Source organism: Dryas octopetala, chromosome 1, assembly GCF_963921425.1.
Source record: "Dryas octopetala chromosome 1, drDryOcto1.1, whole genome shotgun sequence".
NCBI lineage: Eukaryota > Viridiplantae > Streptophyta > Magnoliopsida > Rosales > Rosaceae > Dryas > Dryas octopetala.
Window position 1 is genome coordinate 22516604 of NC_141366.1, and position 27321 is coordinate 22543924.

At 36.7% G+C, this 27321-nt stretch overlaps 3 protein-coding genes and 1 pseudogene across 4 annotated transcripts; 3 read left to right on the top strand and 1 right to left on the bottom strand.

Annotated features, from left to right (window-relative positions):
- Positions 1-1752: 1752 nt before the first annotated feature.
- IQD5 (IQ-domain 5) lies at positions 1753-16448 on the bottom strand. 2 transcript variants are annotated; one of them, XM_086229625.1, is made up of 8 exons: positions 16235-16448; positions 15185-15321; positions 14858-14975; positions 12077-12319; positions 7669-7896; positions 5771-5884; positions 2700-3189; positions 1753-2295 (listed from the first exon to the last, which is right to left on the bottom strand). In XM_086229625.1, the coding sequence occupies exons 3-8, from the start codon at positions 14939-14941 to the stop codon at positions 2141-2143; spliced, it is 1314 nt and encodes a 437-aa protein (XP_086085751.1). In that variant the 5' UTR covers positions 14942-14975; positions 15185-15321; positions 16235-16448; the 3' UTR covers positions 1753-2140. The 2 variants fall into 2 exon arrangements, with proteins under 2 accessions (XP_086085751.1, XP_086085752.1); XM_086229626.1 differs by lacking the exons at positions 15185-15321; positions 16235-16448 and adding an exon at positions 15112-15127 and having other exon boundaries at positions 14858-14978.
- A 251-nt stretch (positions 16449-16699) lies between these two features.
- LOC147299188 (pentatricopeptide repeat-containing protein At2g21090 pseudogene) lies at positions 16700-18683 on the top strand (annotated as a pseudogene).
- A 1034-nt stretch (positions 18684-19717) lies between these two features.
- Positions 19718-21127, top strand: LOC147299189 (uncharacterized). The gene is made up of 2 exons (XM_086228544.1): positions 19718-20569; positions 20794-21127. The coding sequence occupies exons 1-2, from the start codon at positions 19887-19889 to the stop codon at positions 20882-20884; spliced, it is 774 nt and encodes a 257-aa protein (XP_086084670.1). The 5' UTR covers positions 19718-19886; the 3' UTR covers positions 20885-21127.
- A 3585-nt stretch (positions 21128-24712) lies between these two features.
- Positions 24713-27055, top strand: LOC147299190 (dnaJ protein homolog). Its single transcript, XM_086242810.1, has 6 exons — positions 24713-25003; positions 25283-25454; positions 25562-25700; positions 25820-26096; positions 26200-26398; positions 26507-27055. The coding sequence occupies exons 1-6, from the start codon at positions 24854-24856 to the stop codon at positions 26827-26829; spliced, it is 1260 nt and encodes a 419-aa protein (XP_086098936.1). The 5' UTR covers positions 24713-24853; the 3' UTR covers positions 26830-27055.
- The last annotated feature ends 266 nt before the right edge of the window (positions 27056-27321 follow it).

The following is a 27321-nucleotide window of genomic DNA, read 5'->3' on the forward strand; positions in this document are numbered from 1 at the left end:
AAACCTCCACTAAATTCAAAAAAATTATACTGAGTTTAAAGATATGCAACTCCTCTTTACAATCATATAAAGATCAACTAAATCTAACCTCTACAACTCCAGATAATCGGCTCTAAACTAGGGTATCCGAAATTGTCCAATTATCCAGATATTTTCCCAGAGGTCCGATTGGACAGTTTCGGGTACCCTAATTTAGGGCCGATTATCTGAAGTTGTAGATGTCCGATTTGAGTGATCTTTATATGGTTGTAAAGAGAAGATGCATAGCTTTAAACCCATTATAAGTTTGCTGAATTTGGTAGAGGTTTGATGGATCCAATGTCGGGCCAAAGTTGAGATAAAAATTTAAAAAACAGGGTTTTTAATTGACACAAAATAAAAGTTTTAGTCCTCAGTTGACACATAGTGAAATTCATATCCTGAATAGGAACATGGAGTATAGTTGAAGTCCTTTAGCTAAAATTTTCCATATAATAAAGGGCTTGAACTATTTAAAGAAGAAATAGTGGCTGCAATCATTGAGAATTGCATAATTTGCTATTCACATGCTTGTCACTATTTCCATCAAGTCACAAATATTTTGCAGATATACGACCAACATGGTTGATTTTTTGTATGGTGTAGAATTTTTGTAAGTTAAGGGATTCAAAACTTTATGTCATTTTGGTTTAGATACCAACTAAATTTTAAATTTAGCAAAAAAATGTTCCACTGATAGATTGGCAAACTAACTTAAAAAAAAAAAAAAAAAAAAAAAAATTCAAACTCAATTGTGACTGCATGAGAAATAAAATTTTGTACTGAGTCACAGTGGATTATAGTTTACTACTTAGGCTTTAGTGCTTAGTCTATAAACACTAGGACTTGTGCACTCAAACGATCAACCTAAATGTGAAGTCATAATCCCTATAAACTACCTGTACGAAGTTCATACAATCACAACTTTGACTATGTAATAGACAATATACCAAACAATAAAAAATAAAAAAACAAAACCACTATGGAGTGATCCGTAGACCGATCGATGGCGACAGAAAATTCTTAGTTTCGTGCAAAATTTTTGATCCCAATTAAACAAATTGTGTCTCTTTTTCTTAGTATCTAAACTAAAAAGATTTTTAACTGCTGTCTAGATGAAGAAAATGTTCGACTTGGTTCCAAAGAAAAAACAAAGTGTTCGACTTGGTATTTTTTATAATATAATCAATAAATGCACAATTGCGATTTTATTTTGGATAATCTAAAAAGTGTAAGATATTGATAGCTGATTATTAGAGGTGGATCGAAATATCCATTTAAACATTAATCTCTATATAGGCTTTCAGCATGATTACTCCAATTTTTTTTTATTTTTTATTATTCAGGCTACTTAACAACTGCTACCATTACAGTTTCTTTCCTAATGCTTAATTTGATCCCTCTAATAAGTAAAAGAATAGACAATTACATATGAGGCCGAACAATATGATCCCTCTCAAGTCAAGAAGGAAAGATGTCTTTAAAAGGATTCAGAGCCAATTTGGAAAATGACACAAAATGGATGATGACCACAAGAAAACGAACCAAAATGAGAAGCTGCACACGTACCACCCATGCTTTATGATAATTTTCTCACTTAGAAAACAATAGCTGTAAACGACAAAAAAAAAGGTATGTACAAAATTTCAACGGAAATTTCAGGAAGACAATTCCCATATTGTTCTATCTACTAAATATTTGCAGTCAAGACTAGAGATGTCCACTTTCATGATATTCACCCCAAATCCCAGATCCATTATTGGCACAAGCATACTACATGGGTCTTCTGAGTACCCGAGTCGATGACAACAATATTGAAGCCTACTTTGAAAATTGTAAATTTACATGAAAAAACACCAGTACTTACATAATTAACAACAATAAACAAAGCTGATTACAACAATAACACATTGATCCCACTAATCTTATAATTTATTCATTCCCTCCAACAATCAATTGATCCATCCTTAACACTGCTACTGTGAAACCACTTTATAATTTGTGACAGTAACGAAAGCAATGTGGTTGCATCCTCACAACGTAGCTCAATATGTACAGATCTAAAACAGCACGCACCTCTACGGGAAATGCCAAGAAAGGTTTTTTCCATGGGACATTGAAGTTACACATCAACAGCTTGCGGGACAGATTTTGAAGGGTTTGAGTCCCCTTTTCCACTGGGTTTTGATCTAGCCTTGATGGGTTTCTGAGAACTGGGCGTCCCTTTGACATTAGATCTAATAGGATGTTTGGCAGTTTGGGCACCAAGACCTCCCCCTGATCAAACCAAATGAATAATTAATGCTGGTATCCTAAAAGGTTGGAAATAGACATCATTGTGCATTGCTTGAATTACAATGCAGTGTTACAGACAGGACCACTGGGGATATGACGAGCCTAGGATATCACTTGCTTATCCTAGAAACAGATTTTCTTATCTGAAGGCATGCACATTTGCACGGAATAGGATAAGCCTGATAGTAACTTTCCATATTCTGATGGAGAAAAGCCTGAATATACTGCTCAATTCAAGAGAAAAATAGCATTGTGGCATCTTCGCAGAACAGGCTAGTCCCTTTCCAAGAATGGAAATTTAGGAAAAGAATGCCTACACACATACAGAGAGAGAGAGAGAGAGAGAGAGAGAGAGAGAGAGAGAGAGAGAGAGGAGAGAGACTGACCGCTATTAGGCAGAGACAACCGCTTCTTTGCCTGTTTATCTGATTCTGTGGATCTCTCTTTTGGATTACTATGGGATCTTGAAGTAATACCAGGTTTTGAGTTTCTTTCTACAATTGGATCTTCCAAAAATGGCTTGGACTTTGGCTTCCCAAATTGAGCATTGGATGCCTCCAACATGTCTGCCGACTTACTGGGCGAAGAATCACAGCCATCAGAATGCAAGGGAACAGCTTTTTGACTTGACAGATTTGATTGAACATTTGACGAAATAGGTTTCTTGCCGGCAGATTTTAACTGGGTTTTGCTGCCATTCTTATCATCAGCTGATTCATTTTCATGTACCATTACTCCCTCTCTAAGATTAATATCTAGAAAGCGGTTCTCCCAGGGACGGACAGCCATCCATCTTTCCAACCAGTTCCACCCCCAGCTGCTTTTATCTGGCTCGAATCCAGAGAGAGCTGGCTGCTGTCTTGATCCAGCCTGCCACTGCAGAAAAAGAAAATTGTATGTGTAAGCCCATGATGTGTAAACACTACTCATTATGAACAACAATGAGCCAGGACAAGTGTATGTGTGCATGTACTAAAATTCAATAATTACAAGCACATCCCTGGTTTACACGTCAAGAAAGAAGGCAAATCTCATCAAAAGGTTAAAAAAAATGTAATATTTTTCATGTTTTCCCTTACAACTTTACTAAGAAGGGTCATATTTCAATGACAAAGTGTGCTCTTGGGCCTAGGGTATCCAGAAAGTTTTGGATATGCTTTTGAAACTATTCTGGATACAAGTTCTAATAAAAATCAAAGATAAAGGGCAGTGTGTGAGAGGTTTTTATCTATAATAGTGTGAAAACGAAGCACTAAAAAGTTACATAACAATTTGGCCAAAACAAAGTTACACAACAATAAGAGCGAGGGAGAGAGAGAGGGGGGGGGGGGGGGGATGGGAGAGTGGTACTCCTTCAAAAGATCTCTTTTCTTTCTCTTCTTTTCTGGCTGGGAAACAAGTTTATATGTAAGCGAATTACTAGGTACATGTTCCAACCCCATATATATGTAAAACTATTAAGCATGCTGTCCATCAAATGCCTACTAACGGCCTCTGTTCCTACATGGACCCTTGAACAGTTTTTCAAAGGTGATTATGGAAAAGAAAGAAAAAACACATGTTTTAGAAGCCTCCTGAAATAACATATTCTCACAGGTGACTATCACCATCAATGGTTGTGGTTAGGATAACAAAGGTACAACATAATAGGCATTCAGGAAAATTTAGAAATTCCAGTCAAGGTTTTTTTAACAATGTTGAGAAGTTGTCAAAGCATGTGAATCGTTCAACAAAACACTACAGAGCAAAATGAAGGGAACTCCGCATTTGGGATGATCATATTAGCAGTGTGAAATCTTTACAATGAGGAATTCTGTTCATTTGTTAATGAATTCCACATTTTTTTTTTTGTATATTTAGAACAGTTCGTTAATGTAGAATTCAATTGAAATGGCATAAAAATAAGGCTTTGGAAATCCCCACAAAAAGCTCAGATTTAATTTTTTAGGCTTTTTTCAGTAAACCACAAGAAGATACTTTCTTTAACAATAAACTCAGGTGTCTTTGGTCTTTTTTTTGCCACTCCAATTTTTCCCTGGAGTATTTTATTTCCCAGTTTTCTAATTCTTTTTTGGCTTATTTGCACATTTACCCCTTAAAACTATAATTTTGTCTCATTTCACCCCCTGAAAGTTAAAGTTACATTTTATCCCCTAAAAGTTTATCTAGTGTTCCATATAAACCAAAACCATCAAGTCTGTCAATTCCTCCGTTTGAATTGATGACGTGACGTCTACGCAGCAAGGTATTTTCATCATAAATTCAAACGGTGACATTGATGGACTTGATGGTTTCGGGTAATGTAGAACACGAGATAAACTTTTAGGGGGTAAGTGGAGACATTAAACTTTTAGGGGGTAAGTGGAGACATTAAACTTTCAGGGGGTGAAGTGAGACAAAGTTATAGTTTCAGGGGGGTATTTGTGCGAATAAGCCTTTTATTTCATCCATGTTTTTTAAAGCACTAAATAATACACCTCAGTGAGTATTTACACATGTAACAAAAAGTAGCTCACCGAGAATTGCATCCCTAGTTAAATTAATTTTTGGGTTCCGTTTAGGGTTTGGGTTTAGAGTTTAGTCTCCTAGACTTAGGGCTTTACTAAAGCCCTAAATCCTAAACAGTAAAACCCCTACACCATACTTATCCCGGATAGAATAAATCCCAAATATACTCGGTTAGAATTTCATGAATGTCACTCCCCTAAATCACACTCATATCCTGCTCTAGTACGTCCCAATAACTCCTAATAAATCTTAAATTATAAACCCAATAAATTATTTATGCAAAGAATCATATAAAATAATATATATAATATAAACAAAACTTAAGTAAAAAGACAGAACCGATCAGTCAGCCTGATACCATTTTAGTGCCTCGGGATTATAAATAAATAAAACTTTTACCTAGGTTTTTTACTGAAACTTGGGACTTTTTGATTTTATGAAACTCAGTTGCCTTGTAATTGAGAGACCACACAATGATACAAGATTCCCTAATGCCAATGAATTCTAAAAGTAGCCAGCCCCACATCAAATGAATTCTATTCACTTGAAATTTCTATTTGAACCAAAAGAATGCAGCAAATGAAATGAAATGATGAATTAATTTCATTAGAAATGGATCTTTTTTTTTTTTTTTTTTTTATATTCATTTGTTTTCATTCATACTGTTATTGTTATATTTATCATAAGAACAAAATATCATATTAAAGCTCAGAATTCTAATCCAAAACTACCATTTCGCACTCCAGACGGGCATGTTCCAACATTTAAGTTCCTCCTTTCATGTTAGAGTGTTGGTGTTAGTATTTCCTCATTAATCTTCCTTTTATGCAATTCACAATCAAATTCACCTCATGCAACAAAAAAAAAACACACACACACACTCACACACACACACACAAGAAACAAAATGCTGCTTCATAAAACTCAACACAGCTTTATCATGTTTCACCTGATGGGCAAGAGCATATGCCATGGCTCTCTCACGCTTAGCCGCAGCCTCCTGCCTCTTCAACAACTTGGCCTGAATTTCTTGAACGGATCCTACACTATCACACCACCCTTCCTGCACCACAGTCAGGAGCAATATGAAGCAGATAACAAGCCTACCCAAATTTGAGATGCTAATGGGCAGCAAGTATGGAAGGTACACAGAGATGTATTTCGGTAAGAGCTTATATCACATAACAGCATTTGATAAGCTAAGTAGTGTTATTGTAATATTTACAAGTCATTGATATGCATTATTGCACTTTGGATCTCGTTTATGTAATACAGAAGACTTAGCAGCTTCACAAATGCTACATCAGCTGATTTAAATGCCTACTTTTGCAATTATTATTACTAACAATCCTTTCCATCCTCCTTAGGGATAGGGAACATTGATAAGAAATACCCATAAAGTTTCAAGCAGAATATCAGTTACTAAGCTTCACCACCTTCATAGAGAATACATCACAGAAATCGTCAAGAAGGCCACACACCAATGTTAGACATAGGCATAGGCATAGGACCTAGGGTTTCATTTAGTTTCCTTTATTGAAGAGATTTTATTTGGTTGTAGTTTCCTTTTAAGTTTGATTTTAGTTTCCTTTTGAGTTTGGTTTGGCCTCTATAAATAGGCCATGATGTAACTCCATCATACTCAAATTATATGGATCCCACTAAGATGATGTACTACATCAACATGATGGACATGGTATGTATTAAAGAATTTATCCTCGTGTAGACAGACTTCAATTGATTAATTTTGAGACACTAAAGGCCTTGTTTCCCTTCTATCTTCTTTCTCTTCCTTCCTCTCTGTTCATTTTTCTCTTTCTCCCACTCTTCCTTCCTCTCTGTTTCCTACTAGTCCTACTGCCCTCCTACATCAATATCACCATGGAACTTGTCTCTTCTCTAGCATCAAACCTGATATATTAAATGTCTAAGCCACACTTAAAGAAACCAACATAGATATAAAAGGTAGAATCTAAAATAGAATAACACTAACAGCCAGATGGCCTGCAAACCTAAAATAGAATAATACTAAAGCTGAGCCTACCCTGTGTTGCCCCCTCCTAGACTTGCAAAGCAATATTTTTGGTGCCTCAGCTGGATCTTGACTTATGTGAAAGGTACAACATGCTGTTATCGAGTTCCTCAATTTTCTTAATGTAAAAATTTTTTGATTGAGAGATTGATTTGGGTATATTCTAACTTCTCCTAGTTCTAGGTCTACTGTTGTTAAAGTTACTTGAGATGAAATTAATTACTGTGGAGTAATTAAAATATTAAGAAGAATCAAGTTGCTGACAAGTTACATTGTTTTAACATCAAGGAAGTAGCTTACGAGTCAATATTTCTGTATGGTAAGGTTTATCATGTAAGCATTAGGATGCTATGGAAAGTAGTTTAAGTTTGAAGGTTTTCTCATTCCTTTGCTCCTTTTAATCTCCTCATATTGATTTATTCTTTTGTTCTTCAAATAGCCTGTTCTTGAATGTTGTCACTCTTCTATTTTCACCTTCTGACAATTGCTTTATATAAATTCTAACCACTTAATCAATATAAATTCTAACCATTTAATCCGGTTATTGTCCTCATCCTACATAACCACTCTCATATCTCTTCTCTAAACCTTTCCCAGTGTTGATGCAATCCAAGATGGTCCCAAAACCTTGAAACTAGTTGGAGGTTAAAGTACAGAATGCAAAAGGCTAATGAGGAGTGCTAATAGCATTGCCCATAAATAAAAAATCAACAAATTAGGAAAATCAAGAAAGCAATGATTCCATCTACACACAGTATAGCATCAGTGTAATTAATGTGTACAAAACCAAGTAGCTAGTAGCCACTACTGCTTACTTCTATTTCACGGACGCGAGCCTCATTTGCAAGTTGTTGCTGAAGTATCTGTTCTGCCGTTTGACTTTCCAATGCCAGACGAACACGCCTTGCTCGCACACGAGCCTGAACTCTAACTAAAGCTTGCATACAGCGAAGAGTTATTGCAGCTTGTTTTCTCACAGCATGGCCTCTGACAAGGGCTTGAAGTCTTACCAATCCTTTCAAAGCTCGAAGAGCTCTTCTAGCCTGATATATAAATATATATCACCAAAAGATTATGATCTCATAACAGTTTCAAAAACAAAATACAAAAAGGATATGCACAAGCATAAAATGTAGCTACTCTAAAAAGTACAAACTGCATGAAGATATACTAGATTCCTGGAAGATTGCAGAGCACAAAGCTTTCTCAAACAATATTCATTCCCACTTTTCCTCTTCTACTAGGGGCTTGACAATGTGCCACTCCAACTATCTAAGTCAGGAAAGTAAACCAACTCTGAGTTGTTAAACAAAGACATTTTAGGCGTGGTTGTTACAGAATAAAGTTATGCAACCGTACAAGCTGAGATGTTTTCCAAACTGCATAATGGAAAATGTCAAAGTATAAATTCAGCTAGCCACACCTGAATTTATTAATGATCACATGACTTAAGTTTAAGACTTGTAGTTGCAGACATTGTCCTGAGTCTTGACATCCAAATCAAGTCACAAATTAATCTGATAATCTGCCAAACTGTATCTTGCTCTATATTTCAGAAATAGGCTGTGGTATGCAAAACCAAAGACCCCTGCCTTTATGGAGCACATTTATCTGATCAGAAAGAAAGCTAAGCAAGTAAGCAGTATTGAATTTTACTTTTTCCTTCTTTTTTTTTTTTGGTGGTTACAGCAGCGCTAATGGGTATCTTTCTGCAATCTTTTATAGTTAGGAAACTGATTACTTTACTGTGGTGAAACCTGAATAAGGATTACAGTAGAGAGGTTTAAAGCACTTATTTTTATAATTTCAATAGTTAATTAGTTTAAGTTTCCTAGTCAGATTTTTTTACAGTCAAAAGTAAAATGAATTTGTTATTATTGGATTAGTTCCCTCATTTAGTGATTTGTCTGCTTGTTTTTATGGGCTGTGTTGTGTTTTTTGTCTCGTCGGAAATTTCTGGAGGAAGCTACAGGTCTGGCCGAGAGCAATAGGGAGACTGGGCAGTGGGGTAGTTTGGTGTTTTCCTAGTGGGGTACAATTTTGGAAGACAAATAGGACTTGCGCAAGACTTTCCTAGTGTGGGAAGGAGTTCTAAAGGGTTTTCCTTGTGTACAAGGGAATAGAATTAGCTAATAGGTAGATTACCTAATTCTATTAGGATTAGGAATCCATATTGTAAATGGTAAGTCTATGCTCTATAAATAGGCTGCTGCAAGTCTCATAGAAAATATAAGTATAGCTAGAGACTTCTAGGGAAGAAACTCAAAGGGAGACTCGGGTTAGAGACTCAAGGGTGAGTGACTTCAAGGGAAGGGTTTTTCAAACAAGTGCTACGGCTAAGGAAGAAGAACCAACAAACCATGATTGTTGCTTGGTTAGTTATTCATCAAAGATTTGACTTCAAAGATGCAACAAGGGAAGTCAAGGAAGATGAGGAAGGTTTGATTGTTGTTAAGGAAGATGCAACCATGAAGGCAACCAAGGTGGTTATGAAGGTAAATTCAGTTCAAGAGAAGGCCAACTCTGAGCTAGTGGAGCATGACACAAGGGTTGAAGAGTTTGGACAACAACAACAATCAACAAAGGTTCAAGAACAGGTGGGGCAAAAGAGCACAAGGCAGTCCAAGCCCAAAAGTACCATCAAGCTAACTCACAAGTTTTGGTGGGAAAAGGACAGAGGTTACTATGGTGTTAGTAAGGGAAATCCGACTACATTCAAGGGGGCTTGTGAGAGCAAGGAATGGGAACGTCGGAGGTGTGCTAGGTTGTTTCTACAAAGGAACTTCGGTTGGAAGTTAGTTCCTAAATCCAAGGAGAACGTTGGCTATGAATGGGTTTATGGAACAAAAGGCGAAGAGAATCTTGAGGCTGCAATTAAGATTCGAAGGTACAAGCTCGGGTTGAGCTTGCTCAATCTTCAAAGTTAGTTGATTGAGGTGGAGCACCTTCTCACTTAAGGTGCATTGAGGCAATGGGTTTTTTTTTGCCAATGTGAAGGGGTTCTTGGAGGTTTGTTCAAGGTTACTTCAAGACTAGAGAATATCTCGAAGGTACAACATTCATGGCTTTGGTTCCAACTCGCCAAGGTGGAGATTGTTGTGTTTTTTGTCTCGTCGGAAATTTCTGGAGGAAGCTACAGGTCTGGCCGAGAGCAATAGGGAGACTGGGCAGTGGGGTAGTTTGGTGTTTTCCTAGTGGGGTACGATTTTGGAAGACAAATAGGACTTGCACAAGACTTTCCTAGTGTGGGAAGGAGTTCTAAAGGGTTTTCCTTGTGTACAGGAGAATAGAATTAGCTAATAGGTAGATTACCTAATTCTATTAGGATTAGGAATCCATATTGTAATTGGTAAGTCTATGCTCTATAAATAGGCTGCTGCAAGTCTCATAGAAAATCTAAGTATAGCTAGAGACTTCTAGGGAAGAAACTAAAAGGGAGACTCGGGTTAGAGACTCAAGGGTGAGTGACTTCAAGGGAAGGGTTTTTCAAGAGGGAAAAACACAAGAGAGCTATTTGTGCAAGAGAGAAGAGAGCGGCTGCGAGTTGGGTAGTCTAGGGTTTCAACAAGTTCTTGTACTCTTATTCTATACATAGTGCAGCTGTGATTCTCTAAGGATCACACGGGGACGTAGGCAAAGTTTGCCGAACCTCGATAACAAATCTTGGTGTTCTTTGTGTTTACTTTTTCTGCCATATTGTGTGTTGTTTGCTATATCTATTTTAACTCTAGAATACATCAAGGACAAGATCACAGGGGGTGTTAATTCACTACAGGCTGATTATAAGATGTTGAAAGGACTCACATAAAGGAGAGTCACCTATCCACCAATCCTCCCAAAAACTAATTTGTGCCCCATTTCCCACAACTACATGAAGGTAATGATAGAAAGAACTGATGGCTTTTGAAATGTCTTTCCAAAGACTCCAACATGAACCCGTAACCTCAATATTAGAGTCTCACCCATTAGCATATGGCCCATAAGTCGACTATATTGTTCATAAATTTACTTTTTTAAATGATTATTCATGTATCTATTGTTAATACTTTTTATTATTCACTTTCATTAATTTATTTTTATTATTTTTTATAGGAAACCGAACAAGTATATTAATAAAAGGGTATCTTAATAACATCATAAGTCGACTTTATAAATTTGAAAAATAGGCTTGCTAATAATGCTTTAGTTACATTTTAAATGAAGTGAAAAATGATTTAAGACCTCACTGAAAAAAAAAAAATTATGTAGTCACCGAAGTCCTTAGTTTCTTTACTTCACAACAAACTATTCCTACCACACAACTAAAGGTGACTCATCGAGCCACCTTAATACCAAAATGGTCCCAAGTCTAGGTGGCTTTTAGTTTAGCAATTTGTACACAATTGAAGACAGACAACCTGAAGTAGATTGCTCAACACAAACCACTCCAGTTGTTTAGATCTTAATCCTAACATATGCAAGATTTTAAATAGCCATAGAATTAGCAAAAGAAACCTTATAAGGTAGAGCAACTTTCTTATAGTAAACCATACGGTAGAGATAAGGCTGAAGTTCAATAAAATTAAATTGGGTCATAGTAAGTGATACAGAGGCCTTGTAATTTGGCCATCTTTTATCTATATCAAGAATATATATTTTCATTCCCAGGACTGCCAAATAGTTTCCTTTCATTGATCTTACCACATCATGTCTTACCTGAGAAGTTATCTAGCCACACTCATCCGATGGAGAGGATAAAGATTCCAAAACAATTATTAATTTCTTTTATGTTTTTGCTTTTAACTCCCTGGATCTCCCAATATAATTTTCTTCGCTCATCTATCTCTCAGATGGTAGTTTAAAGCAGCATGTGATATCAGAAATTATAAAGGATATGAAAAACTGGAATTTTACAACTCTAGTAATAACATGTTAGACAATACCAAGTTCTAGTTTGTCTTCTTGTCTGTCCTGTGCAAGTGTGCATAACGAATCCTAAAAACCTTTGTTATCTCTCTTCATTAATATAACTCCTTACTCGTTAGAGGATGTCTTAAATCCAATATCCTTAACAACTTAAATGCTTGAATGCCAAAGCACAAAATAGTGTTACAGCATCGACATCTAGAAGGAGGAATCTGAATTTAAATCAGTTGGAAGTTATTCTTGAGCCAGTAACCGATACAAAATAATATGTTAGGTGCTGACCAACTGAAACTAAATTTGATAAGAAAAATTTAATACCAGAAACCCACGAAACGCTGTTTGGATGCGTGTGGCAGCCCATTCTTCTCTCACATTCTGCTCACTTTGTGCATTGTTTTGTTGTAGTGAACTGGAAGGAGAATCCACAGCATCTCGGTTTAATTGAGTACTGGCATCTCCAACTGGTGGAGCAGCATTGGCGTCAAACTCGCATTGAAGTCTGTCTGAATCAATCTCAATGGAATGCTTTCTCCTGTGCCGAAACTTGTTAGCAGCTGTTCTCTGCAATTGTCGAGAAACACGGAAATAAGTCAGACAAGTTGATACTTATAACTACGATGAATATTACCATATTCAATGTTTCTTAGAGTCTCTCCAGTTGTTCATAGGCCAACTGAAGTCTGAAGGTTTCATAACATTTTTACAAACATATTGTACACTCATAGGGGTGGGAGTGGAGGAGATTTGGGAGAGAATCAGATTACGATCGTCTCTTTGGGCGGGAGCCTTCATTTTCTGCTATTTATTTGGACTGGAAAGCAGCTGTGTGTTGATGTTTTAGATAGGTGCTGTTTTCTATGGAAAGTCAATCTTTATTTTAGATTCTTGCTATACTGTAGAAGTCGATTCCTTACAATTGATTTCATTAAGGTGATTTTAGATTAATGAAGTTTTGTTTCTCTTTTAAAAAAAAAGCATACTGTTACCAATGTTCCCAAAAATACGTATTAAGAAGTGGACTAATATTTTATATTCTAACACTTCTTCTCATGTGTGGGCCTCTCCTCACCACTAGAGAACCCAACATGCGGACTATAACATAAATTGATAGGGTGTAGCTGTACAGATTTGAACTTAGAATCTCCCACCATGATACCATAGTAGAGTTTTTATTGTTTACAACTGTACCCAAAAGCTTAATCTATTAGGAGGTGGACCAATTATTCTTTTTTATTCTAACATACACAATTAATAATTTTTTAACAGCTTCTCTATATTTCTAGTGTGTATATATGACCAAGCAAATGTACTTTGGCAATAATAGGAAAATATTTCCACCATTCCTGAATCAACCCCCCCCCCCCCCCCCCCCTAATTATAAAGATAGGTTAAAGATCACCGCATAATAACAGAATTAAAGCCATCTCTTAACACCAAAATAAATAAATAAATAAAAAAGCAAATTACAATTTACACCCCTGAGGTTTAGGGTGTTTCACAACTTGCATCCTATAGTTTCAATTTAGTACCTAACGTTTTGATTTACATACAATTGACTACTGTCATATTTCTGATTGTCTAATTATACGTCAATTGATGACTTGACAATAGTGGGTCCCGCATTTTTGCCAACTTGTAAGGCCGAATGACCTCTCTGCATGTGCATTTTCAGTACATCAAGTTTGATATGGATTTTGGGAGGTCATTCAAAAACCAAAAATTCATATCAAACTGCTGAAGCACTTCTTATGAGGCAGTCTGTGAGGTCGTTCGGCCTTACAAGTCAACAAAATGTGGGACGCGCAGCTGCCACGTCATCAATTAATGTCTGATTAGACAGTCAAACAGACAACAGTAGTCAATTGTAAGTAAATCAGAACATTAGGTACTAAATTGAAGAGATTGAAACGATAGGGTGCAAGTTGTGAAACCCCACCAAACCTTAGGAGTGTAAGTTGTAATTTGCTCTAAATAAAATGTACATTTGCCAAAGTAATTAACAGTAAATTCCTCCACTTTACTTTAATTGTGGACAAACACAATGCTCCCACAGAGCCTATAACTAGTTACAAAAAGAAGACCTTTGATAAAGTCCAAATAGAAAACCTCATATAACCTCCACTTCCCTACTGTTCCCTACGTTTTTCTTTTTTCATGAGCATACTCAAATTTTTTAACCCGAACAGAGCCCTATAACTAGTAACCAAAAAAGGGTCATTTACATAAAAGGACAAATCAGGACGCCCAAGCACCAGGTGATCCAACAAGGAAATTTTTTCCCTTGCGGTTCTGTTTTAAGTTTGGGGCATTGTATTAACAGTAACATTTGTAACTGTTACTCAATTTTAACCAACAATCACATTAACAATTTACATCTGAAAAATTAATACACTAGTACAAAAAAACTTAATGCAGGCAGTCCAGAAAAACCAATTGCATTCAGTTACACTACTAGCACTGAGTCACAGTTACTTTAATTCAGTGATAGGTGGCCCTACTTAAAACTGGACTGCACTCTGCAAAATATTTTTCATGCGGACGCAAGGAATAAAAGCTTTAAGCAAGTTTTAAGGAAAAACTATGTCTGACAATGTTTTTTTTCTTTTTTAATTTTCTTACTTAAAAGAAAGAAAAAAAAAAACCTTTTAACAAAAAGAAAGACTCTGATGAAAAGAAAAATAAAAGATCATTTTTACTTTTTTTACTTGGGGTGGATAACTCAAGTCCTTTACTGCCAAGAATTCAGGCTTTATGTTTACACTAGCTATACCCAAGGAACCCATAATCTCCAAGAACATGGGAGTGGTTCATTACAACATTAGAGAGCAAACTATATAAAATTTTCATAAGAGCAACTAACAACGCATATGCTAAATTCTCAAACACAAATCAAATAACAACCATGGAACTCATCTATACTTTTGAATAATGTATGGATATCCCAGCACATTCCAACAAGATTAAGAAAAGAAAGTGATTGGAGGAGTGCTGATCCAACCTTGCAGGCTTGCAAGACGCCAGATAAACACCAGAATAAAGATAAAAGAAATAACTAAATAAGTTATAGAAGACTAGGTATTGAAAAGAAATGGTACCCACACTGTCATCCTTCTCTGAAGGCTGCGACTTGTCTGATTTCTTGAAGCCAACCAATGCCTTAATCCATTTTCCCGAGACACCCATGGTGCCAGTTACTTTAGCTCAAACAAATATAGACCTGCTAAGGAAAAGTTTTGGCAAATATATTGTAAGTGCACAATTGATACTTATTGATTATAATATTACTTAGCAGCAAACAACAAAAAACACTGACTGAGAGAATGGATCATTTGGCTTCACCATAATTTTCGTACCCATCTGAAGGATTGAAATATAAAATTGCAGAAAGTAAAAAGACAACAAATACTCCATCCCCCGATCTTTCACCTATCAGTATTGACCTCCAACCAAGGAACTATTGCTACCATAGAGCAGTCACTTCAGCAAAAGTGAATATGCCAGAAGTACCAACCCCAAATTCCATTCAACATCCTCATTTCTTGTACGCTTCAAGAGATAAATACCTATCAAATTCATAGAACCATCATAATATGAAGACAGGAACTTCAAAAAATGCAGAGCCATGTAACAGTGCGCATGACAAAAGATCAAAGAGGAAAACAGAACTGTATTTACTACCATGGTCCATAAACACTAACTCTTAAGAAGAGCTTCCATATTCAGATTCAGGAAATTGGAATTTAAGCCCATGTACGCAATGTGAACTGTCCTTAGATCCATGTGCAAGTAATATTACATTATAGAAAATTTTGATATTACTTAAAACAGTTACAGCCATAAGGTACATATCCTGTAACTTAAACAGCCAAGAGTCCAAGATTGGATGTACACAAATTGTGTAACAAAAATTCACTCTTTCCAACCCAAATTGCTTAACTACGTCCCACATGGACTATTTAATGGACTATTTAGGAAAAAAGAATTATGGAGATCAAAAAGGGAGTTCATTCAAGAAGCTGAAAAAAGCTGACTATATCACAGACAGGCTAGACAGCCAATCATTTTCATTAAAAGCACATCTTTAATGGAGACCCAATTGACAGTATATTAACCCAACTGCATAAAACCTTCCAAACCCATATTCCGATCAACCAAAGCCACTTTGAAGACCTATTAAGCAACGCCAATAAGCAAAACCTCCAGACCCTCAATTTCAAATTATCAAAATCCCAAATTTTCCAACAAATTGAACCAAACCCCGAAAAAATATCACAAAGAAGGAAGAAAGCCTCAAATGCAGTACTGATAAAAGAACAAAAATAGATAGAATTGGGCAGTGAAACCATGCAGATCCACAGATCATGAGCTTAAGAAGCTCAATTCACCTGAAAGGCCGAAACTTCCAACACACAAACACAGACAGGGTAGTAAAGAAAGACTTAGTTGACTGAACTTGAAGACAAAAGTGGTAGATACCTTGATCTATCAAGGGTTCAAATTGGTCAAAACCTCAGTCAAGCCCTCTCCTTTTCAATCTTTGCTCAGCTCAATTCAACTTTTGGAGCATTGGGTTTTGGTTTGCTTTGCTTCAAAAGCTCTGCTGCTGCAGTTGGCGAGCTGAATGTGATAAAAAAAAAAAGGCCGGCAGAGAGGGTGAGGACCGGGGCATCGGCTAATGTTTTCAGCGTACGACGTCGCATTTGGTTGTTGTTGCGTTGTTGTTATGAGGCGGCAGAGTCAATCACGGGACGCACTGGCCCCCCCACCGTATCTATTGATTGGCTGAGCCCACTTTTACCAGTTAAAAGGGGGGCTGCTTTCCTTTTCCCATGCGCACGTTAGCATTTACCCCACCTCATGCGAAAATTAATATTATTTTTTTACATCATCCAACCCATACACACTTACACAGCCCAAAGGCCCCAAACCAAGTCACACAACCCAGACAACTCTGCCATCATCAGTTGAGAATATGAAGCCGACTTTGATGGTTGGTAGTGATATCATCCCAACCATTGATCGATATGCATCTCTCATCTCCCAAAGCATCACAAGTAAAGACCTGAGGCTTGGCATGGTTTTGCACTCACACTTAATCAAAACAGCTCTCACCTCCAGCACTTTCCTCACCAACCACCTTATAGACCTGTACGCCAAATGCAATTCCATTCAAAATGCCCAAAAGGTTTTCGACCACCTCCCAATGAAAAACACCCATTCTTGGAACACCATGATCTCTATGTACTCGAGAAATGGTCTTTTTGACAATGCTCGTTGTCTGCTTGCTAAAATGACTGAACCAAACCTTGTGAGCTACAATTCTTTGATTTCTGGTTTAACCCGTCATGGGTTTCACAAAGAATCCATATATCTATTTCAAAAAATGCAAAGAGAGTACGAATGTTTATTCTTAGACAAGTTCACTTTTGTAAGTATGGTGGGTACTTGTGCATGCTTGGGTGCATTGGCATTGTTACGTCAAGTTCATGGGGTGGCGATTGTGATTGGCTTGGAGTTGAATATGATTGTTTACAATGCTTTGGTTGATTCTTATGGGAAATGTGGTGAAGCTGAGACCTCATATTCCATATTCAGTCGAATGCGGGAGAGGGACGTAGTGTCTTGGACCTCAATGATTGTTTCTTATGCATTGGCATCTAGATTGGATGATGCTTGTTGGGTATTTAATGAAATGCCTGTCAAGAACACAGTTTCTTGGACTGCTTTGGTTTCAGGTTTTGTACAAAGTGGGCGTGGCAACGAAGCCTTGGATCTTTTTCAGAAAATGCAGAAAGAGCGGATCCAGCCTAGCACGTTTACATATGTTAGTGTTTTGAGTGCTTGTGCAGATTTAGCACTTATTGAAAGAGGTAAACAGATTCATGGGCAAATCGTGAGAAGTAGCAATGGAACCTACTTGTTGAATGTGTTTATTTGTAATGCTCTGATTGACATGTACAGCAAATGTGGAGACATGAAATCAGCAAAAACATTGTTTGAGGTGATTCCTGAAAAGGACATAGTCTCTTGGAACTCTTTAATTACTGGGTTTGCTCAGAATGGGCTGGGTGAGAAATCAATAATTGTTTTTAAAAGGATGGTAGAGGCAAATATTAAGCCTAATTATGTGACTTTTCTTGTGCTGTTATCTGCTTGCAGTCACACAGGTTTAGTTTCCGAAGGACTTGAGATTCTGCACTTAATGGAAAAGGGTTATGGTATTAAACCTAGACCAGATCACTATGCAATTGTGGTTGATTTGCTTGGGAGAAAAAATAGACTGAAGGAAGCTGTTGAGTTGATTGAGAGAGCTCCTAATGGATCTGATCATATTGGGATGTGGGGTGCACTTTTGGCTGCTTGTCGAGTCCATAGGAACTTGAACCTAGCTAGGAGGGCTGCAGAAGCTCTGTTTGAGTTGGAGCCCAGGAATGCTGCAAGATATGTTATGTTATCGAACATTTATGCTGCAGCGGGTAGATGGGCTGATGCCGATAGAGTGAGAAGGCTCATGGAAGAAAGAGGTTTGAACAAAGAATCAGCTTATAGTTTAATTGAGCTGAGGAATGCAAGGCATGAGTTTGTAGCCAAAGACAAGTTCCACTGTCAGATAGGAGAGATAAATGATATGATTGGTAAATTAGCAGATCATATGAAGGATGTAAGCCATCCACCTTACATATGCAGCCTTTCTCTTTATTCTGAGGATAATGGTTATTCTTGCTCTACTTTGGATGATAATAAATAGAAAAAGGAGAGAGAGCATACTCTCCAAGCCCAAGTGTTGGCAGGCTGTTTTATCCATTAATCCATCCTAGCATCTTTCAGGACAAACCTAAATTTTCATGTGAAATATTTTTTGTTCTACAGTAAGTCGATCAAGAGATTATCTTGAAGGCCTAAACCTGTCACTGTACACTACCAATGTGTTTGCCAATCATGAGTTTCTTTATGCAATACTCTACAATTTCTTCATAAGGTATCACCAACAGTCTGAAGCCATTCGGTGACTACATCTGATCTACACTTTTCAAAAATCTGCACTAACAAAGTAAAACAAAAAAAGGTTCGATCACTTCCTACTACAGTGGCAAGGATTTTTATTTTTATTTTATTTTTCTGAAAGGACATTGTCAAGGATTTTGGTTGACATTAAAATGAGCAAGATGAACACATGCCATTATGCCAAATCTTTTTGTTTCTCTGCTAAAGTGTTTTCAAACAATTTTGGAGCATTCTTCAAGCTTTCTACAAATGTTTCTTATTAGTTCCATAGAAAGGTTTTTCTCAAAAGCTAAGGTTGCAATCTTGTATTTTTCACTTCCTTTTTCACCATTTGGCTTTGTTCAGCTCTACTAAGTTCATCTTGTAACTTAGCATTGATTAAGGTTGGCACCAAAGGTTCTTGTCCCCATTGCATTCAAATGTTATTTCTTTTGCAAGTCAATATTGAAGTTAATTAACCAACTAGGTTTTGTCCTTAAAGTTATTTGTCACAAGTTTTGAAACCGTGATTACAGGAGATATGGTCCCCTTACAATTATAACCAAAAGTCCTATAAATCAAAATGTTTGACCATGCATTGAACTTTGACTCTGACCACTAAGCCCGAGTCCTGACCTGTTAAATGGTTCAGAATGACTACCTTTAATGTTAACACCTAATAATTCATTTTTTCTTTTCTTTTGCTGAAGCTGACAAGGATAGTAGGATACTTCATTTCTAATAATGTAACGCATATCTGTAAATGGTGTCAGCTATTTGATTATTGCACTGCATAAAACCTTTAATCTGCTTGAAAATAAGAGTTGATATTTATGGCCATAAACAAGGAAAATGTTGGTAGTAGCAGGACAACAAATATAAGCAAAAAAGTCAATGAAGTTTCTCTAGAAGAAAAGCTTTGAGTTTGACAAGTGGTGGAAAATTGGGAAAATTGGACTGTTTACTTGACCTTCCCATCTTAGACGGCAATGACTTTAAGTGCTCCTTATTAAACCCTGTGAAGAAAATGACAATGACCAAAGCTTCCCCATCATGAGTTATTAATATCATAGCCACTCCTCTCAAACCCAAAATCACAAACTTCATTCCTCACGTTTCAGTTTCACTCACTCCTCTCCATACCATGCTTGATCTGTGTCAAGAATTTCATAGCACTAGTCATGATAGTGCAGAAGAAAAAGAATTTGATTTCTGGAGTGCTTACTCACCACCTTCATGGGAAACAAACACCTTGAGTAGCATCAAATATGAGTTTGAGTCTTCTCCTTTGCTCCCCCACAACCATCACTATAGTAATCTTTCTCCCACGTCAAGGAAACAAGTAATTCTTGAAAGTAGGAGGGAACTTATGGAAATGATTCAAAACGTGCCCGAGTCTTGTTACGAACTTTCTCTAAAAGATATTGTTGATGATCAGCAACATGGTACACATGAGGAGGTTCGAGAAGAAATTGAAATTGGTGTTGAAAAGAAAAGTTTGTATTTCGACACTGAAGCCCAAAAAATCAGGAAGCAAAATAAGAAAAGCTACAAGGCACGCCAGATATCAAGGACTGCAAGTATGGAAAGTGAAACTTTCCTAATAAAGATCTTCTTTCCAACTTTCCTAGGCTCAAAGAAGAAAGCAAAAGCAGCTGGGAAGTGCTCAAAAGTTTCCCCAAGTCCATCATTTAAGAGAATTGAGAATCATAAAGATTGGTGGGTGGTAAGATTTTTCCTTGCAGGAACTGGAAGTTCAAGTAGCAGCAACAAAAGCACAACAAGGTATACTGGAAGTACAAGTAGCAGCAACAAAAGCACAACAAGGTATTTCACTGATTTTTGTTACGAAATTCATTGTTTATATGATAGTGAAAACAAAACCAAACATGCATTCAGATGTGCAGAAGTGATCTTGGATTGTTAACTGCACAACTCCAACATTAATTATTGCACAAAAGTGAACATCATTGAAAATGTTGATAATACAATGAAGCTGATCGATGCCAAAATACAACTAATGGATTCTGTGCATCTCTCCTTACATGCAGGTTTTCTGATAGCAATACCTTACCTGGTTGCTGGTCCTTCTTCCACAGCAAGAAAAGCAAAAGCAAGAGACAAAGAGGATGCTTATTGTAGAAGGCAGCGTCAATTTACCTATTTATTTATTTATTTATACTTTTGCTATAAAATGGAGACTGCATTAGGCATCTCTTTTGCTGGTAATCAAAACTAGCAAAATAAATGACAATTTTTTTGCATGTAAAATAATCCAAGCAGAACCATTGTCTGTCAGTTTCTAATATATATACTCCTGGAAATCAATCAATCAATCAATCATCCTTGAGCAGCAACTCTTAAGCTTCTTACTCAATGCTGCTGCAAAATTTGGAGCTGGCTGTGCAACATTGCTTCTGTTAGTCAACACTGCTTTATATTCCAAAGTCAAGGTATACTAGCATTATTCAAGATTCCATAAAGACCTTGACTTATATCTACGTGCTAAGGGATTGGTGGTCCTTCTAGGCAAGGAGATTGTTGTTTTTTTAACATTTTTGTTTTTTTGTTTTCTAATGGGGTGATACGTAATTCAAAATAAATAAACTAACTAACTCTCCTCTAGCTTCTGGAGACAGAGATATGACCTCCCTACAAGAGCTTTAACTCCAATTTTGTTTGGAATAAACTAATAAGGATGCCTATATATACGAAATTCTAAATACAGGGAGCCTCAGGCCTTTCTAGCAACAACTGGCAAAAGAAAAGGAGGGACCGCGCAATGAGAAGCGTGACATGTGAAACTCTTGGCGTAATGAGTTACTTTCAATGAACAGGATCATAAAATTGGACCACAATCAAATTCAGTAAGGCATTAGAGTTTCTAATCCTCTCCTGATTTAGGCTCGGTTGCAATTGGATCGTAAATCTGTAATATGCAGCACAGGGTCTAAATTTTAATTAATTAACTATTCTGGAGAAAATGCACATTACTAGTCAACAAAATCCCACACTAGAATTCAAAAATGAGCCTGAAAGCATAAAGTAAGCACAAACTCCCATTGGGTAAAAGGAACTAATTATTATTGGCTTGTTGAGAGTATTTCACATTTTAAACTATAACTTTAAGAAGAGGAACAGCTCTGCAGAGTGAAGTATGCCAAACCAAAGTAATGCCATAGTTCAATTAACATTATTATTATTATCTTAAAGAAAAGTTATTATAGTGTAATAGCGAATTAAGCTTTTTTTTTTTTAACATTTGTTTTCCACTTTATGTGTCATTATTGTACTGAATATGATACTTAATTTTCTTTTGTAGGTTTATTTTTTATTTTTTTATGTCTAATATATGAATATCATGTAAGTTGAGAAATAAAAATTAATAAAAAAAAGTTGAGATCCTTAGAACTCCAACTTAAAAGTGCCACTCCTTAATACAAATGGAACACATATGTTGTCCATATTAGCATAAAAAGGGACCCACATTTTCCACGTAGGCATTTAGGGGTTTAGCTAATGGGAGGTTTAATTTGTATATTTTTTTATAAGATTAGGTACTAATTTGAAAGCTTTTAGAGATTGTGGACTAATTTAAAATACCTTTATAGTTTCAGGGGGTGTATTCAATTAGGATTTTAATGGACTTTTGTAGAATTTTTAAAAGTCATTAACTTTGGTAGAGTTGATAGATTTTTAATTACTTTCATAAACTCCACATAGACTTTGACATAATTCTATTTAGAGTTTCCATAACTTTTCTCATAGATTTTGAAGGATTTTTATAGATTTCTAATAACTTTGATATAATTTTTTATTATTTATTTTAGGATTTCTCCAATATATTTTTATTTTTTTGTCCTCCGTGAGTGAGTGGAATGGGGATGAGTTTCAAGACCGAGATGCATGTGTTATAAATTGTCATAATATTGCAAACAATATAAAAAGTTGAGACTAAAATTGTAGGGACCAAAATTATTTTGTTCCATAATTTATTATAAGTGTTCTGAATTTTATGTTTTTATGTTGTTAGACTGTCAAATATTGTGTTTTAACGAGTTGTTAGAATTTGTTTAATTGAATTGGCAGGTTGAGAACATTATATGATGTGGTGGTAACATTATTTCTCAACTTATGAATATATAATCTTGTGATTTTGTTGAGTACTTAAAAACGGTGAAGTGGTTGGTTTGAATATCTTGCTGTTACGTTACATTGTGGCAACGCTGTTGGTTCCAACCCATAATGAGGAGTCAATTAATATAAGAGAAAAAGAAAATTAATATAAGAAGATATAGAATTAGAAAAAAATAAATTAAGAGGTGAGTGAAGAAATAAGATTAGAGGGTATAACATCACTCTTTAAAAATAAATAAATACCTTGAAATTATTTGAAATTTGCAGGGGGAACGTTGGAGAATTATTGACTTTGATATAACATAATTTACACTACAAAGTCCATAAAAGTCTTTTAAAGTCTATCATTTAATAAAGTCAATGACTTTTTGAATACCATATTACTTTTATAGACTCTCTAAAAGTCTTAATTGAATACTATAAGCTTTTTAAAAGTCTTGATTGAATACCACGACTTTTATAAACTCTTTAAAAGTTTTGATTGAATACAACCAGACTTTTTAATTCCACCAAAGTCATTTAAAATCCTAATTGGATACACTCCCGAGAGTCTTTTGTAGTTCTATTTTTTATTTATTTTTATTTAAAAACAATACAGGCATAAGCAAGGATTTAAATTTTGAAATTTTAGGCGAAATTTTCGATTTTTTGAGGTATGAAAATTTTAACACTAAACCAACAAAATTTTGTTTGGATTTTGATGATTTCGCTGAAATATGAAATTTCGGCGAAGTTTTCGACTGAGTGAGATTTCTAGGTTTTGGGGAGATTGAGTTTTGGTGGGTTTCGGCGGCAGGGGGCGAGAGGAGGGAGAAAGAGATGAGGGTGGGCTAGTGGTCGGCACAGGAGAGAAATGATTGGCTTACTGATGGAGGAATGAGAGAAAAGAGAAGAAGAAAAAAAAAGAAAGAGAAAGGAGAAGGAAAAAGAAAGAGAGAGGGTGGAGAGAGAAGAGATAGAATGAGAGTGTCAGGTGGTGGGCCGTGTGAATGTAAAATGAGGAGAGAGAAATTAAAATAAAAAATTTGATTTTGAGTGTTTAAAACTCATGTTTATAAATTTACAAAAATGTCCATCATTTCAAATACTTGTATCTCTTAAACCGTAGCTTCAATCGATGCACAGTTCGCGCTCACATATTCGTGTGTTCGAGACCTTTCCAACAAGCCACAAATCAAAGTCAAAAAAGCCTAGTAGTTCAAAAAGTCAAAGAACGAGTCAAACTAATTTAAAACAAAAATTATAAAATTAACCCAAAATATTTTATTTCTCAAATAAAATTTTAAAATATTTAAAATATTTTTTAAAATAAAACTTAAAAAAATACGGGATCTCATAATCTATCCTCCTTAAAAAAATTTCGTCCAAAAAATTTTCAAAAAAATTAATAATAGAACAATAAACAAACACAAACAAACAACTTTCATGTAATTTAAGCATGGATGGTTGGTTTTGATAGCCAAACCAAAGGCGCGATACAGGCTGGACAGCAAAGTTGAATATAGAGGGTCGAAGACTTCCAAGGGGGGTTAGCCGGGCTCTCAAGGAAGCATCTAGGACAAAAACCTTTCCTCTTTAATCTCTTTCCTTTTCTCTCAAAATAAAAATAATAATAACAATAATTCTCTCATCAACCCATCCAACGGTCCACAACTCACAAAGGACCAGAAAGCCAGAGAACACAAGGATTCTAGATCCTTCCTAGGATTATGCCAATATGCCCTGATCAGACCCAATCCCAACCGTCCACTACTTTCTCACTCTTCTCTCTCTCTCTCTCTAGAATAATCACCTAAAATATATCTCTATATATACACACACGACTTCACTCCATCTTGTTATTGTCTTTAGGTTGTTTCTGTTCTGCCTTTTCAAGCTCCAAATTTGCAGATTCTCTGGGAGCCTCTGAGACGAAGAAGACCCCAGAAGAGTTGTGAAGCTTGTGATTGGGTTTGTGTTTGAGATCGAAGAAAGATGTTTGGGAGGGCGCCGAAGAAGAGCGACAACACTAAGTACTATGAGATTCTGGGAGTCTCCAAGAACGCTTCGCCCGACGACTTGAAGAAGGCATACAAGAAAGCCGCCATCAAGAACCATCCTGACAAGGGCGGTGATCCTGAGAAAGTAAGTACCCATTTAACTTTTCGATCCATCTTTCTCGATTTTTTTTTTCTGTAATGGGATTTCAAGAACTGGGTTTGTTGTAGATTCCATTATTGAGAATTGGGTTTGTTCTTTTTGATTTGATTGCATGTTTTTTTTTCTGGTGAAGAATTATTGGGGAAAATCATGGTTGGGTTAAAAGATTGTGTTTTGAGACTTTTTGAGATTTGGGTTTGGGTTTTTTGATTGATTTGAAAGTTTAGGTGTAGACCTAATGATGTTTTTGCATGTGATGCGCAGTTCAAGGAGTTGGCTCAGGCTTATGAGGTTCTGAGTGACCCTGAGAAGCGTGAAATCTATGATCAGTATGGTGAGGACGCCCTCAAGGAAGGAATGGGTGGGGGCGGCGGCGCTGGCCACGACCCATTTGACATTTTCTCATCTTTCTTTGGTGGTGGTAGTCCATTTGGAGGTGAGGACTGAGAACCCTGTAATTTTTATGGTTTCCTTTGTGGGTCATATTTTGCGAAGACCAATGGAAGTGACTGAATTTGAATTTGTCTTTGTTTTGTTGAGCAGGTGGTAGTAGCAGAGGAAGAAGACAGAGGCGTGGAGAAGATGTGGTCCACTCACTGAAGGTGACTTTGGAGGACCTCTATCTTGGAACTTCAAAGAAACTCTCTTTATCACGTAATGTGCTATGCTCTAAGTGCAATGGGTGAGTAGCACTGAAGAATCTCTTTGCTTTACATACAAGTTGTTTTAGATTCATGCTATGATATAGAGCTTGGTGGTTTATAATGCTAATATGGGATGTGATCATGTGACTATTGGCAGTAAGGGCTCGAAATCTGGAGCTTCGATGAAGTGTGCTGGCTGTCAAGGAACTGGTATGAAGGTCACAATTAGGCACCTTGGCCCATCTATGATTCAGCAGATGCAGCATGCTTGCAATGAATGTAAGGGTACTGGAGAGACCATCACTGACAAGGACCGGTGCACACTTTGCAAAGGAGAGAAGGTTGTTCAAGAAAAGAAGGTGTTGGAAGTCCATGTGGAGAAGGGTATGCAGAATGGACAGAAGGTCACATTCCCTGGTGAAGCAGATGAAGCTGTAAGTTTGTGTCCTGATTATGATGTTATACATGATGTTGATGTTGGTGATGATTCTTATTGGTAAATGTGGGATTGATTGGTTTGATCTTTATTCATTGCAGCCTGACACAATAACCGGTGATATAGTGTTCATCATTCAGCAAAAAGAACATCCAAAGTTCAAGAGGAAGGGTGAGGACCTTTTTGTGGAGCACACTTTGTCACTCACTGAGGCTCTATGTGGCTTCCAGTTCGCTTTGACCCATTTGGATGGCAGGCAGCTACTTATCAAATCAAACCCTGGTGAAGTTGTCAAGCCTGGTGAGTAGAAGTGTATGAGCTCAGAGGGTTTAACTTTGTCCATTGATTGTTGTTTTCTCTGATGATTAACCTAGTGAGTTGTTTGTTTGGTGGTACATAAAAATGCAGATTCGTTCAAGGCAATCAATGATGAGGGTATGCCCATGTACCAGAGGCCATTCATGAAGGGCAAGCTGTACATTCATTTCAATGTGGAATTCCCTGAGTCTCTGAGCCCTGACCAGACTAAGGCTTTGGAAGCTGTTCTTCCATCAAGGCCAACATCATCTCAGCTCGCAGATATGGAGGTGGATGAGTGTGAGGAGACCACTCTGCACGATGTTAACATGGAGGAGGAGATGCGCAGGAAGCAGCAGGCTCAGGCAGAGGCCTATGATGAGGATGATGACATGCCTGGTGGTGCTCAGAGGGTGCAGTGCGCACAGCAGTGATAAGAGTATCTAGAACTAGAACTTGGTCAAGTGTTTCTGTGTTGGGGGTAGAACAACAGATGAGGAGGTGGAAAAGCTTGGTTGTTGTTAACTTGTGATGAATGGAGGTCTAGTTGGAGTCTAGAATTTTGGAAGACTATAATTCAATGCTATATAATGATTATGAACCCTCTATTCTTGAACTATTTATAAATGACCATCATTCTTGGTTTTGCAGCTTTTGCTACTACAAGATCTCTTCTTTTTTTTGGCCAGGTTTTTACTTTTTGTCTTTAATGGTGAATAGAATGAATGTTGTTTGTAGCTGCCTGCTATTTTTTTCAGTGCTTTGTGACTTATGTTAAGCCAATGACTCTGCTTTATGTAGGGTATGTTATTTTCATGTTTATGTAGTTTGGCGTCAGTACTCAGTTGCAGCAGTACTATTGGGTGATTGTTTAGGGCAAGTGAGGCAGTGACAAGTACTGAACCAGTTTTTTCGCTTAGGAAGTA

Coding starts and splice junctions, on each gene's coding strand:
- IQD5 (XM_086229625.1), bottom strand. CDS start 14,941: ATGGGTGTCTCGGGAAAATGGATTAAGGCATTGGTTGGCTTCAAGAAA. Junction 12,320..14,857: donor CTTCAGAGAAGGATGACAGT/GTGGGTACCATT, acceptor CGACAATTGCAG/AGAACAGCTGCTAACAAGTT. Junction 2,296..2,699: donor GTTGTCTCTGCCTAATAGCG/GTCAGTCTCTCT, acceptor TGGTTTGATCAG/GGGGAGGTCTTGGTGCCCAA.
- LOC147299189 (XM_086228544.1), top strand. CDS start 19,887: ATGCTTGATCTGTGTCAAGAATTTCATAGCACTAGTCATGATAGTGCA. Junction 20,570..20,793: donor AGCAACAAAAGCACAACAAG/GTATTTCACTGA, acceptor CCTTACATGCAG/GTTTTCTGATAGCAATACCT.
- LOC147299190 (XM_086242810.1), top strand. CDS start 24,854: ATGTTTGGGAGGGCGCCGAAGAAGAGCGACAACACTAAGTACTATGAG. Junction 25,004..25,282: donor AGGGCGGTGATCCTGAGAAA/GTAAGTACCCAT, acceptor TGTGATGCGCAG/TTCAAGGAGTTGGCTCAGGC. Junction 26,097..26,199: donor CTGGTGAAGCAGATGAAGCT/GTAAGTTTGTGT, acceptor TATTCATTGCAG/CCTGACACAATAACCGGTGA.